The sequence below is a fragment of the Salvelinus sp. IW2-2015 genome, linkage group LG24 (genome assembly GCF_002910315.2).
Source record: "Salvelinus sp. IW2-2015 linkage group LG24, ASM291031v2, whole genome shotgun sequence".
Classification (NCBI taxonomy): Eukaryota; Metazoa; Chordata; class Actinopteri; order Salmoniformes; family Salmonidae; genus Salvelinus; species Salvelinus sp. IW2-2015.
The window spans coordinates 6,629,163-6,646,790 of NC_036864.1; the positions used below are offsets into that span (position 1 = coordinate 6,629,163).

A 17,628-nucleotide genomic window follows, 5' to 3' on the forward strand; every position below is an offset into this window, starting at 1 on the left:
CATGATGAAGCTGAGGAACGAACTGAAGGCCCTGAAGGAGGACGCTGCCACCTTCTCCTCGCTCAGAGCCATGTTCGCCACCAGGTGACTATTTCYCTCCTCTCTCTATCCCTTCATCTCACTTTCTTTTATTGACTTCTTGTTGTTCACTACCAGGTGAGAGACCAAGGACCAGGGATAGCTTGTTAAAAGGATAGACTAGTTCTACATCCTACCMTTACTATATCTCCTCCGCTCTCTCCAATCTTCTCTCTCTCTCACTTCTCTAGTTCTTCTTATCATGTTATTTCTTCTGAATCCATCTCCACCTACGCTGTGTAACCAAAACTTTTGTTTTTTGCAAGCACCCAACCCCTCTCCTTGAAACTTCTCAGGTGTGACGAGTATGTGACTCAGCTGGACGAGATGCAGAGGCAGCTGGCTGCGGCGGAGGACGAGAAGAAGACCCTGAACTCCCTCCTGCGGATGGCCATCCAGCAGAAACTAGCCCTGACCCAGCGTCTGGAGGACCTAGCCTTCGACCAGGARCAGTCGCACTGCACCCGCGGCGGCAAGGTGGCCCGCATGAAGAGAAGCACCCCCAAAGTAAGTCYTGGTCCTCCCTCCAGCCCCACCACCGGCGCTGGCGCACCCTTAAGCCTGACCTCTGCTACTACAGACGCCACAGCCCTAGCTCTGAGCTCCCCTACGWCACATCATAGACACCCTCTCAGCYCCTTCTCCACGGCCCCCTCAGGCCCCACAATACCAGGCAGTCCCCCCTCCCTGGAGGCGCCCTCCTCCTCCTGGACCCCTCCATCCACCCCCCACAGGCTGGCTCACACCCAGTGGGCACTGGGTGTCCGGACGTTAGAGGTCGACTCCCACAGTTTCAGTCTCGACTCCCATAGTTTTAGTTTAGAACGTAGCAGTACTGGGCTCTCCAGGCATTACTCCTCAGACACACGGCCGTCTCCTAGCAGGGGTGCTCAGCCTGGCTCGGCCCCCTCCTCCCCCTACCGTTCTCCCATACTGGGGTCTCGCCGGTTGACATGGAGCTCCCCTCGAACTCACCCCCTTACCAACCTGACGCGTACCTCAGCCCTTTATACCCCCTCTTCTTACACCCCTCCTAGTTCCTATACCCCTTCTAGTTCCTACACCCCTTCCTCCCCTTATACCCCCTCCAGTTCCTATACCCCTTCATCTGCTCATTACTCTCCTTCATCATATATCCCATCCTCTTCATACACCCCCCACACTTCATATAGCCACACCAGCAGCTACAGTCCACTCTACCCTAGGTACTACGGTTCCCATCGGCCCCCTCACTGACACTAAACCACAGTTCCCATTAACCTCCTCACTGACAACACTACAAATCCAATGCGTCTCCTCTCTTACCAGAACTACAGATTCCATTGGCCCCTTCCCAGACACTAAACAACAATTCCCATCAACCTCCTCACTGACACTACTACAAATCCCATCAGCCTCTTTAATGATGCAAAACTACATTTCCCATCAGCCCCTAAGAGAGTGGGTGGGGCTCACAGAGAGGAGGACAGACTGGTTTCCTGTTTCTTGTGCCTAAGCCTCTGGTGTTCGATGCAGCGTGTGGATGAGGCTCTGTATCGGCGTGAATGTTCAGACTGACTCTGCTCAGGGATTTAACACAACATGGAGCACAAGTGGCCCTGCCTTCCTCTTATTCACAGACTGTTGATCGGTCTAAACTACAGGAGAGACAGAACACTTTTCAGACTATACATACACAGTAGTTTTGGTCTTGCCCTTTAAATCAAATCACCATCCACACAAGCAAGTGAATATGTGTGCAGGACCTTACCGCTGTTTGGAAAGACAGATGAGAAGGACGTTTAGGTTAACTGGACATTTGAAGGAATTTGTTCAAATGTTGGACTGAGGTCTCCACAGATCAACCACTTGACAGTGTTATTCTCTCTCTGTTTTTAATGAAAATCACACAGATACTGTAACCAAATGTCATTCAAAGCAAGTACTGGATAAGACAGGTCAATGATTGTGGATTGTTTGCTATTTGTAATTGTTCAGTTATTACTCACAGCTCTGTAACACTGTCCTCACAATGTTATTGCAATCATCCTCACATCTGCTGTGTAAACCTGGCACATATTTAGAGTCTAGCACCACCCAATGGCAGTTTGTAATATCACTGTATATTCAGAACTTAGACTGAAGACTTCCGTCGAGGTTGAATATCATATTAAACCTGTAACATAAATGACCTGGAATCAGCACACCATGATGGTTTTAATGATAGCATTATGAGACAGAGCGAGATGGGTSATTCTGGGTTTCATATCAGTAGGCGAGACAGACAGTGAGCTGTGTCTACGTAGCACCCCTAGTGCCTCGGAGGGTWACTCCAGAGGAACACAGCAGCATAGATGGATGAATGTAATTAATASATAGAAAACTCAGGAAGCTGACACACACACTTTTCAACTGGGGTTCAACAAGGATGTATTGTTAACCAGAATTATCATTACACTGTTATAGAAATATAGACAAAMATTTGAATGACATTTAGGCTATGGGTTAGTTAGTGTGGAGCTACTGTATGATGCATAGATGGGATTCCACAGTTTCTGCACACGTGATAGTGTGTCACCTGTGTATGTGTGTGCCTTAACAACTATAGCACCTGATCAGTGCAACGACAATGACTGATCAGACATCATTTCTATCAGCTCACTGCTTTTCTTTTCACAACTCTTTTTTTCATGCCAACAACAACAGTTTTCACATTGTTTTTTTGGCCCTATCCAATAGGTTAGAATGGACAATAACAAAGCTTTGCCAGATGATCAGCGTAAGTGTCTGTAAACAGTGCTCTTGATGAGGGATACACTGCTACTGGGTGTTGGCCAGTGAGTAGGCTTTGCYAACTTTGGCCCAATCCATGCACAGTTTGGTTTTGACGGGAAGAACTAAGGGGACGTGGCTGACGCGCAAACCGATATTTCATTTTTGAATWGGTTAAAATTAGGTTATGAGTTTGGTTAAGGTTAAGGTAAGGGTCAGTTATAGATTTTGGCTAGTTGGGCTGTCAATGGAATGCTGGTCAGAAAAGTCTCCTTAGTCTCTCCCTGTTTTGACTCCCCTCTCTAGTATTGGCCCAGTCCAGTCTCCCCCTCCCCCTCCCCCACCAGTCCCAAGTTTGGAGCCCAGAGTACCACAACAACTCTCTGTCTATACTCTAACAATCCCAGTCTCCATTGGTTCAAGTGATCTACATATACCCCAACATTTTGTTATAACATGCAATATGGAGCAAAAAAAACGCATTTGACAGGACTCCTCTTAGCTACTTTGTTGACAACGTTAGGTGAACATTTAMATTTTTTCCATAACAGAAATACTGACTGTTCTTGCACTCATTGTTGGGCTGATTGAGCTGGTTGAATGGTTTTCTCCAATAGTCATCTAATGGTGACTGTACAGAAACACAATGATCACTGTAGATTTGGYGTGGGAACCACCTCAGTGACCTTCACATTTTTATACATGGAGTTTGTATTACTCTGCTTAATTTATTACGCTACATCACGTTAGCACCATCTACCTGCCTTGGCACAACACTGTATACCTGTTACTTTGAGCAGAACACATTTGTAGTTGTAGTATAGTGTAGGTTATAATATGGAACATTTTCCATCGTAGGGTAAATTAGCTGGATATAGATCTTTTCTGCAATAAGGGAATGAAAAGTGAAGGATTGTCAAATATCAAATAGATGCTAGGGGTCGCTGTCTTAGCTTCTCAAGAAAGGAAACCAGTGTGACCTCCTCTCTGTGAAACCCTCCTCGTTCCGCCCGACTCACACGCTCCAATACGCACACACACACACCAAACTCATTCCAGTTTTCGGTCCCGCTACATCAAAGTTCCATCCGTACATGCAAGAGGCTCTTAATCCTGTCAAATGCGTTGTTCCTCCTTCTCCTTTCAGATTGATTTGTTTCCCACCAGGTCTATTGGCCTGTGATTTCTCCCTCTATGTGAATACAGTGAATGCCATTTTCCTCCTCTGCTCTGTTTCAGGAGTCTTTCATAATGTCAAACATTGCCAATCCCTGTGCTAACGCCATATCCATTTCCAGGCAGACTGTTAATAGTTACCACTGATTGTCAGCCTGTTAGCTTTTGAGCACTTTATATGCATGTGTATATAACACAGAGTATTGGAAAGCTGTATCCTGTGTACAGTGCTATGTTCATACTCTTCGTATATACTGTAAATATCATGTATAAATGACCTGTATTTTGCGTGTCGTCGTCTTTTCTGTTTTGAGTGGTCTTGAACATCTCTCTCATGTGTTCTCCTCTCATGGGTTAGGGAGGAATGCTTTACACAGCCTGCTCAGTTATTGCACAAGCACACGGGTTCATCATAGCATACCGTAAGCGTACATTCCGTTGAACAGTACAATATATCAAATACATTCGTTTTTAGGCATTTGAGACTATTTAAGAATAGGAACATTCTGGCAGAAATGTYGAATGTGCTTCTTGAAAATGCTGACACTGGGGTGATTTTCTTTGGTAAGTAGTCTGTATTTTTCCCTTCCTGGATATGATCATCTGTGATGTCCCCTACTCCCCATTCCTGTCACCTCTCTACAGTACTGTCTCTCCATCTAATCTGTCAGTCTCTCATAGATCGTCAGAARTCTGCTGCCACAGTGCCGCCAGTCTCCTCACAGCTAAGGTGGGAGAAGGCCTCCCAAGCCAGCAGGTAAACAAATTAGACCAGTACAGGCTAAAACTAGCCTGAATCTCAGTCTGTTTGTGCTCTCATGCCAACTCCTCACTCATTATCATGCCACAAAGAAACAATGAGTTGGCAAGAGCACAAACAGATCTGGGACCAGGCTAAAACTTTACATGGGACTGAAACGTTGCATGTGTTTAGAGTTTAAGTACATTTTTCCATGTAATTTTGCTTGTACAGTATAGCCAGGGTACAGCATCAGGAAATCAATCCTGTGTGTTTTGTGTGTGTGAGTTTTTTTAATGCTTTGACCTAACATGACCTACCATTGTAAATCATCACTGATACCTCCTTTTGTCTGTGAGTAATCGAGGTAGATGTCTGAGATCTTTGTCAGGTACAGTGTATCTCCTGTTATCTCCGCTCCTCTTCCTCTTGTCTTCTGGTTGTCTCTGGTCATGCTCCTCCCAGATGTAGCATTGTGTCAGGTATCCAGGAGCACCGAGCTCACTGCCCGCTGAGCAGCTACCGCAGCGGCCCCCCACGAGTGCCTCTCCTTTGGCTCGCCCAGCCGCCTTGTCCCCCTGGTCCTCTATAACCCTGGGACTACTACACCCTGACCTCGAACCCCATCACAGGACTCTGCAGGGCAGAGCCAGAGCAGTGCCTCTTGCTGTGGAAGAGAAGGACGACACTCACAAAGACTTATAAGAGACTGTCTGACTGAGGGTTTGTGGGAGAAAAGAGCGACATGCCGCCATCTTTGCTACCAAGCTAGCTATTAGTCMTTGTTCATCATGTCTTTATCTATGGTGTTTTGGGGGTTGTTGAAACATTCTTCTATGTTACGACCAGTGATGATTATTTTGTTGGGGTCAAGAGGTGGACAACTGTTGRGTTTTGCTGAATGTATAGCTAGCTAGCTGTACGATCATTGACGGTACCATACAGTATGTAGAAAACGCCAAGGTGGCAGAGGACAAAGCCATAACTGTGTATTTGAAATGCATGTAAAAAGTATTAGCTTTCACGAACACAGATTGTTTGTCATTTTCTTCTCTTTTCATCGCTTGTCCCCACTCCTCACCAAGATCGTAGCTTGTTTTTTATACTCTATGGAATTGCTTTAAAACGCACTTCGCTACGGTATATGAATATGTTTCTATTGCACTTTTAATGTGTTTTACAGGATAAGAGATTTACAAACATTGTAAAGGCTGACAGTGTTTGTACCATCATCGTCCTTCCTTGCTTCTACAGTATCTATGTTGAAACATCATCTTCGTCCCAAGTGACACCACATTCCCCAAAGTAGTGCACTACATAGGGAATAGGGTGCCATTCGGGACGTACTTTTCGTCCTTCCTCTTTCTCTGAAGGCCTCAATCAACCTCCTGAATAACAAGCACAAACTGACCAATGCATTCCAGTACTAGCTGTGATTGACTGTAAACCCCACTGGGTTAAATAATGATGTTGAAAGTAGATCTCTATCCAAGATTGCCTTTTGTTTTCTACAAMSTGTATATGGAAGTAACCATGCTGGATCGGAGTGTAGACAGCTTTCACTATAGAATAGTAGTACTAGTAGCACTGTAGTGGTAGTAATAGTAATAGTAGAGGTAGTTGGCAGTTTATGCTGTASTGTATTCAACCATGATGCTATGTATCCTAACCTAGAAATACAAATTTTGAGCTTTTCTCAAACCACCACCCAGCAACTTTTAACCATCTATATAAAACGTCCACTCAGTCACAGCTCAGAGGCGTGGCAAAATGGGATGAATTCACACACCTCAGCCTGGCTTTAGACAGAACATTCTGTTTCTACAGGATCTCTGACCAGAACTGTGGTTGCTAACTGCAGCTGGGTTTCAAAAACATTGGGTTTTGACATGCTTTTGTGTTATTCTGGTGAATGCTGTCTGCTCCATTCCCACGAGGTTTCTCAGACATCACAYGAAGCAGATGAAGGAGAAGGAAGGGGTTTTGTGTAACCAGCCTGAGACTGTATTAACCCACAGAGCTAAACCCCTACGCATTAGTTTGGGAGAGCAAACTGGCTTTGGAGTCCAATGGCGAGAGTAAGGGAAAGGGGATATCTAGTCAGTTTCACAATTGAATGCGTTCAACCCGAAATGTGTCTTCCGCATCTGTTTAGCGGATGGTACAGTTAACWGTCACAATGTCTCAATAATGAGGATATCAGGAGTATTCTGTATGTTGTAACGCTGTGGGTCGCTATGTCTATTTTCCCCACCATATGTATTTCTCCCTTATCTGAAGGTTTCTTTAAACGTATCAGATGGTTCAAATACCATTGAAGGTATACATAGGCCAACTGGACATACAGTAAGCTATGAAGAAAATGATGATTGTTASAAGCTACTTTTTCTGTACCTGGAGTGTATAGTACTCAGGGCACAAAGATGAAGCACTGAATGTGTGTCCCATAATAAAGATTAACGGACTGGTTTGCACAATTTCAACACTACTCGACWACTCAATAAAAACCATTAGACATTCTGACAGCAATATATAAATGTATGGTATCTTTCAAATCATTTTTATTGCATATTTAACCATGTAAAGCCTACACTTTAAAGACAATAAATTCCCCCTAATCTTATAGGGGACTGCTAAACACTTATGCATATTTTTTTTTTTTACATTACCATCAACACCTTTAGGAAAATGGCATTAGAGTTTCGGCCACCAAAGGCTCACAGGGGGCGGAGGGTTTATTTGTGCCAATGTTAAGATCTATCGGATTCGACTTCACTGATGGAGATTCATAGCATGTGGAAATTTGTATTGGACTTTTGGAATTTGGTACGCCTATTTACGTTTTTGTTGGAGGAGCAGCTCGGTAATTAAGGTTACCTGCGTAAATCCCTCCGGCGCCTCGAATCCGATCTCTATTCACGATCAAGGGAACAATACGTTGTATAAAGGTTATTATTATAAATCATATTACCATGTTTGACGGTGACCTGATGAGGGGGGAGAGTGTGAAGGCCACTCATCGTGAGACGGGGGAGTTTAGGCGGACGGCGGTGAGGAGAAAGTCGAAGGAATACCGCGGGAGACGGAAGGTCAGCCTTCTCCAACKGCAGTTGTTTTTGGAAACGTTGAGTGGGTGCGTCAGCGCAAACTGAAGTCGAGCCAAACTGAAAACTCCTTCTTTCCCCTGCACAAATCTGACTGGAGGTTGCCTGTGGCTCTCTAGATTTAGTCTWCATAGTGCTGAAGCCATAACAGAGTGTCTGGGATGTCTGCCAAGGCATTGACTGAGTACAGCTGACTGGTATAATATGTTACAGTGATTTACTGTCCCTTACACGCTAATGCACTGGTTTATTGTTTGTGAAGATGTAGTGGAGATAACAGTATTTCTCACCATGTTTCCTCACTGGACAATAGCTTCATGTTAATGTTATTGCCCCCAGTAATAAGCTGGAGACAGTAGGTCCTAGGTCAGAAGTAATATCAACCTAGATAAGATGTTAACCAAATACTCTTGAGTAATTGATGGAACTGTTTTGATACCTGATTTCACTCAGGAAGCTCTGCCCTTTACACTTCCCCTGACAAGACAGTCACACACTGACCACTCAGTCAGAAAGGGACACTCGCTGATAAGCAGTGAGTGGGTTTGGGTGTGTATGAGTCTTCGAGACTGATGCAGGACTCAATTCAAGAACAGCAGTGGTGTGTGTGTGTGTGTGTGTGAGCGAAGTGCTCTTGTCCTCTGGAATGGTGTATGTAAGAAGCGAGGAGACATTTGTCAGAGACAGACAACACGTGTGGATTGAAGTTGTGGGCTTTTTCTTGACCAGAAACATGCATGTTGGTCCTGGTCAGTCCCTGGATGGGAGACCAGATGCTGCTGGAAGTGRTGTTGGAGGGCCAGTAGGAGGCACTCTTTCCTCTGGTCTAAAAATATCCCAATACCCCAGGGCAGTGATTGACACTGCCCTGTGTAGGGTGCCGTCTTTCGGATGGGACATTAAACGGGTGTCCTGACGCTCTGAGGCCATTAAAGATCCCATGGCACTTATCGTAAGAGTAGGAGTGTTAACCCCGGTGTCCTGGCTAAATTCCCAAGCTGTCCCTCATACCATCACGGTCACCTAATCATCCCCAGCTTACAATTGGCTCATTCACCCCCGTAACTATTACCCCAGGTCGTTGCTGTAAATGAGAACGTGTTCTCAGTCAACATACCTGGTAAAATAACGGTAAAATAAATAAATAAAAACACTGTTCGTTCAGTTGGTTTACTATTTCACAGTGCCATTTAAACTAGCTAACTAACATTAGATTTAACTGGCCACTGTATGACAAACACACAGGGTTTGAGTGTGTGTCTGTGAACACAAACTGTGCCAATACTGAAGAGTCAGCGTTATTAGGCTAAACTCATGTGTTGGCAGTTGGCACTTTCCATCTAATGTTTACCTAGCCTGTCTGAGTTATCATGCCACTCCTTATCATGGTAAACAGCATGACCGAGTACATGGAGTGGAATGTTAGCCTGMAATCCAGAACCTGTTTTGCTAACTTTTACCCACTTCAAAACAACAAACKGTCACTTTTGTCGTCCTCTCCTCCTCAGTAGACACCGACTGCAGTCTGTTGGTTAAAACATGGAGCCTATTATCTTTCCAGTGACGTAAGAAAGACTAGAAATGGTTAACACGTTGAGAGAAGTGAGAATGAAAAGCAGTCAGGTGACCGGGAGAAACACCATCTCGGCAATACGTGGGGAATTTGGCTCTGTTTCACTTTGATACCTGGCGTTGTTAATAATATCAGTGAGCTTGGCATCGTTTTTGTCCAGGAATGCAGTTGTTAGTCTTTCCTTTCTCCTGACATCACTGGGGAAACTCCTGAAAGCATTGGAAACTCGTAGAATAAGCGAGCTAACGACTTCAGTGAAAGAACAATGTCCTCTTATCGTAATAAAAAATGGGGCCGCTTCATTTACAAAGGAATTCAGAGGCACCACATTTGGAGTAGAGAACGGTCTAGTAGTGAGCTACACCCGTTATGAATACTGTAACAAGTTGACAGACCATTTTCCTGCCCAAACACTTTTTTTTTTTAAAACTGTTTATTCAGTTTTACAGACAATTCACTCATTAATCAACACAATTTAATCAATATAATTAACCAAAACACAAAGCAGCCACCCCGCTAATGTTCCTGTAAACAGCTGAGGAATAGGGGTGGAGAAATGCAACCACTCTCACATTCATAGACCCCGCTATGGATGCAAAGACTGAGCATCCACTAGACCAAAACTATAGTTTTAACCATTTGAGGCTATAGTGTTATGTTTACAAGTACGTTGTTCACAAACAACGGGGCAAAACACGCTTACATTTTGCGTTCCGTCGGGGTAAGACGGTTGAACCAAGCTATTGAGTCATCTACAAGTTACACTATTCAAGAATCAATGGGCACATTTCACCAATCTCAAAGTCCAGAAATGGATGTAGCAAACACAGATTGCCCCTCCAACCAATGTCACAGGGGTGTCGATTACAGATTGATTTTGTAAGTATGCCATCAGAGGATGGACTGTTCAAACTAGGTTAACTTCCTCGTACCCTTACTGTATGTCACTGGTAGGTGTCCAGTCTCTCGCTCTCCCTCAGAACTGAACAGCTGTACATGTGTATAGTACTGTATCTGTGGGAGCATCATTACCTAATAGAGAGGAGGTCAATGGAAAGAGCCCTGTCAAGAAATCCCCACTCAAAGCACAGTACAGGGACTGAAAGGAGTGTGGTTTAACGTGCACTGCAAGATAAATCTTTTTGTGCTGTTTTGACAACTTCTATGGTCATTATCATGTCAATAGGAGTTGGCAAGACAGCACAAATATAAACGCAACATGCAACAATTTCAAAGATTTGCTGAGTAACAGTTCACGTAAAGTAATCAGTCAATTGAAATCAATAAATTAGGTAGGCCCTAAACTATGGATTTCACATGACTGGGCAGGGGTGCAGGAATGGCTGGACCTGGGAGGGCACAGGCCCACCCACTGGGGAGCCAAACCCAGCCAATCAGAATGAGTTTTTTTCGCACAGAAATACTCCTCAGCCTTTTGTGCGTATGGAGCATTTCTGGGATTTGTTTTATTTCAGCTCATGAAACATGGGACTAACACTTTACATGTTGCRTTTATATTTTTGTTCTGGAACCAGGCTAGGATAGATCCCTTACTCAACTTCACCCTCCTCCCTCCTTGTCTGCAGTGTCTCCTCAACCTGCTCATCTCCAGAGCCCTGGGAAGAGCCCTGTCAAGGGGCCAGGAGGAGCTCTACTCACAGGGAAGGGATCAGGACCCCAAGGGAGAGGCATAGCAGTCCACAGCCCAGGAAAGTGTCCTGGGACCAGACCTAGCCACAGACCGGTGAAGGGGGTACCACCAGGGACCCAGAGCCCAAGAAAGGGACTAGGAATCCACAGCCCAGGAAAGAGCTCCATACAGGGGGGACTAGGATCTCAGTCCCCAGGGAAGGGAGCGGGATCCAGGTTGAACCAGCTGAGAAGCCCTGGAGCCAGGATAAAGAGACAGACTGATAGCAGGATCACCCTGCAGCCTGCCTGACCTCATTCACCTTGAGGAAAACCAGTCTGTGCTCAGATCAGCTAACAGCAGCCCAACACATACCACCACCTCTATAAGCCTGGACCAGCTTAGAGACCCAGACAGTGGGTCTACCGACAGCTCACACACAGGACTGAATGCTCACAGTCCAGACAGGGCAGAAGTAGTGGCCTGTAGGGAGGGCAGAGCGAGGGAAATCTCTCCCATAAATATGAACTGTTTAGACCTGATGTGGGACGCTGTACTGGTCAATGGCCATGTAGGAGGCGGAAGGAAGGTGGATACAGGGCTCAACGTGGAACTGTCCCCCTCTCACAGAGCTGCGACTGGGACGGAGGAGGTCATGCTTCAGGAGAGCTCTACAGTAGAGAAGAAGATGGAGAGAGGGAGTGAGGAGGTGAGGGTGCAGGACTCCACTGAACAGAAGCTGTATAAGATTGCCAACGAGCTTCTACTCACAGAGAGAGCCTATGTTGCTCGCCTTCACCTACTAGACCAGGTCAGTGTGTCACTGTCAACTTCACTGTTTCTGTTCATCCATTGTAGTTATCGCCACATGATTTGATCAGTATGTATTGATTAGCAGTGTTTTAACACGTGTGTGTGTGGGTGCAGGTGTTCTGTGCTCGGCTGACTGAGGAGGCCGGTAAAGGCTTGTTCCCTGTAGATGTGGTGAGGACCATCTTCTCCAACATCTCCTCCATCCACACCTTCCACTGCCAGTTCCTACTGCCAGACCTGGAGACGCACATGGGCCAATGGTGAGACAACCCAAATAGATGATGATGCAATTGAAGTACGTCTCTATAATGGGACTGCAGGACATGATTGGATTGGAACCTTTTTATTCAATTAAAAATATGGTTATATTTGATGTAATTCATCCAGCCTCACAAAGACCACAGTAGTTTTAACATTCCTACATTAAATCGCTAGCATATCTAAACTGATTAAATAATMATTTTTTGAACTTTGACCTCCGACCCTTGACCCCACAGGTCTGTGAGCCCTCGTCTGGGTGATGTCATGCAGCAGCATGCTCCCTTCCTCAGGATGTATGCTGAGTACGTGATGAGCTTCGACCAAGCCATGGAGCTGCTTAGAGTCTGGACGGAGAGGTCCGCACCATTCAGGAACGTCATACAGGATATACAGGTACGGTGGCTGGGCAGGGACACAGAGTAAACACTTTACCTGAATTGTTTTTATTTTTTTTAATTTCACCTTTATTTAACCAGGTAGGCTAGTTGAGAACAAGTTCTCATTTACAACTGCAACCTGGCCAAGATAAAGCAAAGGAGTGCGACACAACAAACAACAGAGTTACACATGGGATAAACAAACGTACAGTCAATAACACAATAGAAAAATCTATATACAGTGTGTGCAAATGTAGTAAGATAAGGGAGGTAAGGCAATACATAGTCCATAGTGGCGAAGTAATTTCAAGTTAGTTGGGTGGGCTATTTACAGGTGGGCTGTGTACATGTGCAATGATCGGTAAGCTGCTCTGACAGCTGATGCTTAAAGTTAGTGAGGGAGATATAAGTCTCCAGCTTCAGTGATTTTTGCAATTCGTTCCAGTCATTGGCAGCAGAGAACTGGAAGGAAAGGCGGCCAAAGGAGGTGTTGGCTTTGGGGATGACCAGTGAAATATACCTGCTTGAGCGCGTGCTACGGTTGGGTGTTGCTATGGTGACCAGTGAGTTGAGATAAGGTGGAGCTTTACCTAGCAAAGACTTATAGATGACCTGGAGCCAGTGGGTTTGGCGACGAATATGTAGCGAGGACCAGCCTACGAGAGCATACAGGTCGCAGTGGTGGGTAGTATATGGGGCTTTGGTGACAAAAGGGATGGCACTGTGATAGACTGCATCCAATTTGCTGAGTAGAGTGTTGGAGGCTATTTTGTAAATGACATCGCCGAAGTCAAGGATGGGTAGGATAGTCAGTGTTACGAGGGTATGTTTGGCAGCATGAGTGAAAGAGGCTTTGTTGCGAAATAGGAAGCCGGTTCTAGATTTAACTTTGGATTGGAGATGCTTAATATGAGTCTGGAAGGAGAGTTTACAGTCTAGCAAGACACCTAGGTATTTATAGTTGTTTACATATTCTAAGTCAGAACCGTCCAGAGTAGTGATGAATATCTTATTCATTCTCTTAATCTTCAGTTCACCATTAACCTAATGAAAAGCAATAGCTGCTGACTTTGCAGTGGTGGAAACATTTAGTCAATCTTGCCCTGTTGTTGATTTTCTGTTATCTTCCAGAGTCAGGAGGTGTGTGGTAGTCTGACCCTGCAGCACCACATGTTGGAGCCGGTCCAGAGACTACCACGTTATGAGATGCTGCTGAGAGACTACCTCAAGAGACTGCCTAACGACGACTCGGACCACAGTCATGCAGAGAGTGAGTTGACACCTTCCTTACTGTAGCATAGACATAGTCCAACATACAGTAGATCCACAAAGGCCGGCCTCACTTTTACTGTTGCAGAGTTCAGGTAGTCCTCATTACTAGCTAAGACTCACGCAGTGTCATCACTTTTACTYAGGCTTGTAGTAACTTTCACAGAAACCATAATAGATTAGGTTTTGTGGTTTAGGGGTGTTGTGGTTTTTCTTTTCWAAAAAAAATAAGGTGTTGATCTCTTTGTCTGCCTTCAGAGTCTCTGCAGGACATCTCCATGGCAGCAACACACTCCAACAGCGCCATCCGTCAATCAGTACGTGCAGAACTAATATGCCAATCCTCTACTTACTGCGGATAGCAATTGTCAGTACAGTATATCTAGAGACCATTTCTCTTTAGCATAGAGGTTACTAATGTGAACCACTGTTACCATCTGTACTTTGTTATTTTGCTATCGGTTGGGACAGAAGTTTGTGATCTGCTTTGTTGTCTAACATCCTCTGTTCTGCCGTGTTGTCCTCTAGGAGAACCTGAAGAAGATGCTGGAGATCTACGAGATGTTGGGGGAGGAGGACGTGATGAATCCCTCCAATGAGTTCATCAGGGAGGGACGCATCCTGATGCTGGCTGCCAGGAACTCCGCCATGGAGAGACACCTCTTCCTGGTTAGACCAGCTCACAATATTTTAACCTTTATTTTACCAGGAAGTCCCATTGAAGTCAGACCACCTCTTTCCCAATGGAGACCTTATGGAGTTTAGGAGGACGCAACATTACACAATGTTGCTATAGAAATGTGTAGTGTAGAACAGACATGATTTTCTGCTATGTATAATGTAAAATGAAATCATCTCTATTTTGTCAGAATCTTGCACTTCACTGACTAGGAACCACTGAACATCCATCCATATAACCCACACGTGTCAAACTCCACCCTTGTACTTGATGAATTAAGGTCACTAATTAGTAAGGAACTCCCTCARCTGGTTGTCTAGGTCTTAATTGAAAGGAAAAAACGAAAACCCGCAGAYACTCCTGCATTAACGGGTCATTCAGGAGACTCTTGTGGCTCATACTTAAAACCCTCATGTCTTTCTTGCCTCTCCCTCCCCCTGCTGTCCATCCAGTTAAACAACATGCTGCTGTGCTGCGCTCCTCGGTTCAGCCTGGCGGGGCAGCGGTTCACCGTGCGGGCACGGATTGACGTGGAGGGCATGACGGTGCAGCGCACCACCAACGAACACCACCCCCACACCTTCCAGGTGTCTGGCAAGGAGAGGACCCTGGAGAGGACCCTGGACCTACAGGCCAGGTGAGGAGAGGGGTGGGTTTCACTAATATAACTCGCCTGAAGGTCTTGGATGGATGTATAGATTTTGTATAAATGTTAACATGTGGCTTTGTCTTTCCAGCTCTGAACAAGACAAAGAGGACTGGATAAAGGTAACAGTGCTTTGTCATATTTTGAAACCCGTTTMAATGACCAATAGCACATGATGAGTATATAGAGAGAGTACACATGATCTGACGTGCCTTGTACTTTCAGGCTTTCCAGGACACTATTGATGTTTTCCTGCAGAAGAATGAGACTTTTGTGTCAGCTTCTAAAGAAGTAGAGGTATCTGTAAGGATCCCTTATTTTTGTGCAAAACAGAGACCGATAGAATGTTTTCTTCCATTATTTTGTGTGTGTTTCTCCATCTGTACGGTATGCTCCCTGTATTAATATAGAGGGATAAATCACAGGCAAATGGGTGTGGAGGGGAACTGATCATTTAGCAAAAGGGAAGGAGAAACAACTCATTTGAGATCCTCTTGCATGTACGGGTGGTAAAACAACATGGCGAGACTGAACTGATTTTGAGCGTTGTTCTTTGTTCCTGTGTGCATGAACAGATGGAGGAGCTGGGTCGGCGTGCCCCTCGATGGATCAGGGACAATGARGTGACCATGTGTATGAAGTGTAGCGAACCCTTCAACGCCCTCACCCGATGGAGACACCACTGCAGAGCCTGTGGCTGTGTGAGTTAACACACACGTACACACATGGATACACACACACAACACACACTTCACATTCACTTTACCTAAGGCTGGGGTGAGGTTATGATTAGYTGAAATGGCATTCACGTTCAGTGTTGTACTTCCATTCTTTCTAACATAAACATCTAAACCAGACCGATATGACCATGACTTCCTGTGTGTCCACCTGTCTGTCAGGTGGTGTGTTGGAGGTGTTCAGACAACAAAGTAACTCTGGAGTACGATGGCAACAAGGTGAACAAGGTKTGTCTAGACTGCCACGCCGCCCTGATCCTCCGGGCCAACAGAGAGGAGAGGGGAGAGGGCAWGGAGGGGGGACATTCTAGAGGTTCCACACCCCACCTCCCCATTTCCATCSCTACCCTTTCCCCAGGATGTGAAGGCCTTGTCTAGGGTCCCCTTGCAGGGGACAGGTGACTGGTGTTGTCAATGAAAATGGGATGGTSGTTAATGACARCGCCATGGTTGGCAATGGCAAGGGGACGGTCATCAATGGCAACGAAAGTGTCACTGATAATGGTTACGRGAGTGTCGCCAATAGAAACGGGATGGCTGTCAATGACAGCGAGGACGCACGCTCAAACAGCCTCAGTGTTCAAACACACACTATCCYCCAGTCTCTGCACTTGTGTTCAGTGTTAAGGCCTTAATGAGATGCAGTGAGATCCAAAAGTATTGGGATAGTGACATATTTGAAATGATACAATGACTGAGGTTAAAGTGCAGWCTATCTGCTTTAATAAAAGGGTATTTTCATCCATATCGGGTGACCTGTTTATAAATTACAGCACGTTTTGTACATAGTCCCCCCATGTTAGGGGACCCATCTATTGGGACAAATCCACTTATATGGATATTAGAGTAGTACAAAGCATTTGGTCCCATATTCCTAGCATGCAATGATGACATCAAGCTTGTGACTCTACAAACTTGTTGGATGCATTTGCTGTTTGTTTTGGTTGTTTCAGATTATTATGTGCCCAATAGAAATGAATGGTAAATAATATATTGTGTAATTTTGGAGTCACTTGTATTGTAAAATAAGAATAGAATATGTTTCTAAACACTTCTACATTAATGTGGATGCTACCATGATTCTGGAACTTTCTACTACTTTAATACACATAAGTGCATTTTTTCCCAATTCTTTTGGTCCCCTAAAATGGGGAGGACTATGTACAAAAGGTACTGCAATTTCTAAATGTTGGATGAAAATACCCTCAAAGTTGACAGTCTACACTTTAACCCCACMGTCATTGTATCAWTTGAAATCTAAAGTGCTAGAGTACAGAGCCCAAATAAACAAAAATGTCACTGTCCTAATATTTTTGGCGCTCTCTGTATACCGTAATGGGTTGGCAATGAGATGAATTTGTGTAAAAACTCGAGAGAAGCAATGTGTTCTGCCTATCCCTATCTGAATAAGAAAATAAATTAACCTTATAGTTTGTATTTKAAATGATTTACCTTTTGAAAAAATAAAGTTAAACTTGTTTAAAAGAGGATCAAGGTGTTCATTTGAACTAGAAAATAAAAGTTTGAAACTTATCAGCTAAGTTTCTTATGCTAGCAGTATGTGTTATTAAAGAGATTCTCCTATACTTTTGTATACTTTTTYCCCAGTAGTTCCGAAAGTAGCACTCACAAACCAACAAAGGTCCCCGAAAAGTGCGTACTACATGAAGATATGTGGACCACGTCATTGCTCTCTCGATTAATCCCACCTGTGTAGGCGGTGTTTTTGTATCAGCTGGAAGTTGTTGCCTTCGATTTGGAACGGGCTGCCTCCTGGGTTTGAACCAGGTGCCCC

The 17,628-nt window shown here is 44.8% G+C and overlaps 2 protein-coding genes across 3 annotated transcripts in view; both read left to right on the forward strand.

Moving 5' to 3' along the window:
• The window catches only part of LOC111951344 (protein bicaudal D homolog 1), a 46,218-nt gene extending 38,834 nt beyond the window's left edge, over positions 1-7,384 (forward strand). The window contains exons 5-7 of the mRNA XM_023969401.1: positions 2-84; positions 375-4,762; positions 5,210-7,384. Of these exons, the coding sequence (XP_023825169.1) occupies positions 2-84; positions 375-1,314 (1,023 nt within the window). The 3' untranslated portion in view covers positions 1,315-4,762; positions 5,210-7,384. The remainder of the gene's footprint in view (position 1; positions 85-374; positions 4,763-5,209) is intronic.
• A 3,474-nt stretch (positions 7,385-10,858) lies between these two features.
• Positions 10,859-17,419, forward strand: LOC111951559 (FYVE, RhoGEF and PH domain-containing protein 4-like). 2 transcript variants are annotated; one of them, XM_023969729.3, is made up of 11 exons: positions 10,859-11,862; positions 11,979-12,124; positions 12,362-12,518; positions 13,634-13,772; positions 14,030-14,088; positions 14,300-14,440; positions 14,903-15,087; positions 15,188-15,218; positions 15,322-15,399; positions 15,672-15,797; positions 15,996-17,419. In XM_023969729.3, exons 1-11 carry the CDS (start codon positions 11,575-11,577, stop codon positions 16,209-16,211), a joined length of 1,566 nt encoding a protein of 521 aa, XP_023825497.1. In that variant the 5' UTR covers positions 10,859-11,574; the 3' UTR covers positions 16,212-17,419. The 2 variants fall into 2 exon arrangements, with proteins under 2 accessions (XP_023825497.1, XP_023825498.1); XM_023969730.3 differs by having other exon boundaries at positions 10,860-11,862; positions 15,322-15,393.
• Positions 17,420-17,628: the final 209 nt, after the last annotated feature.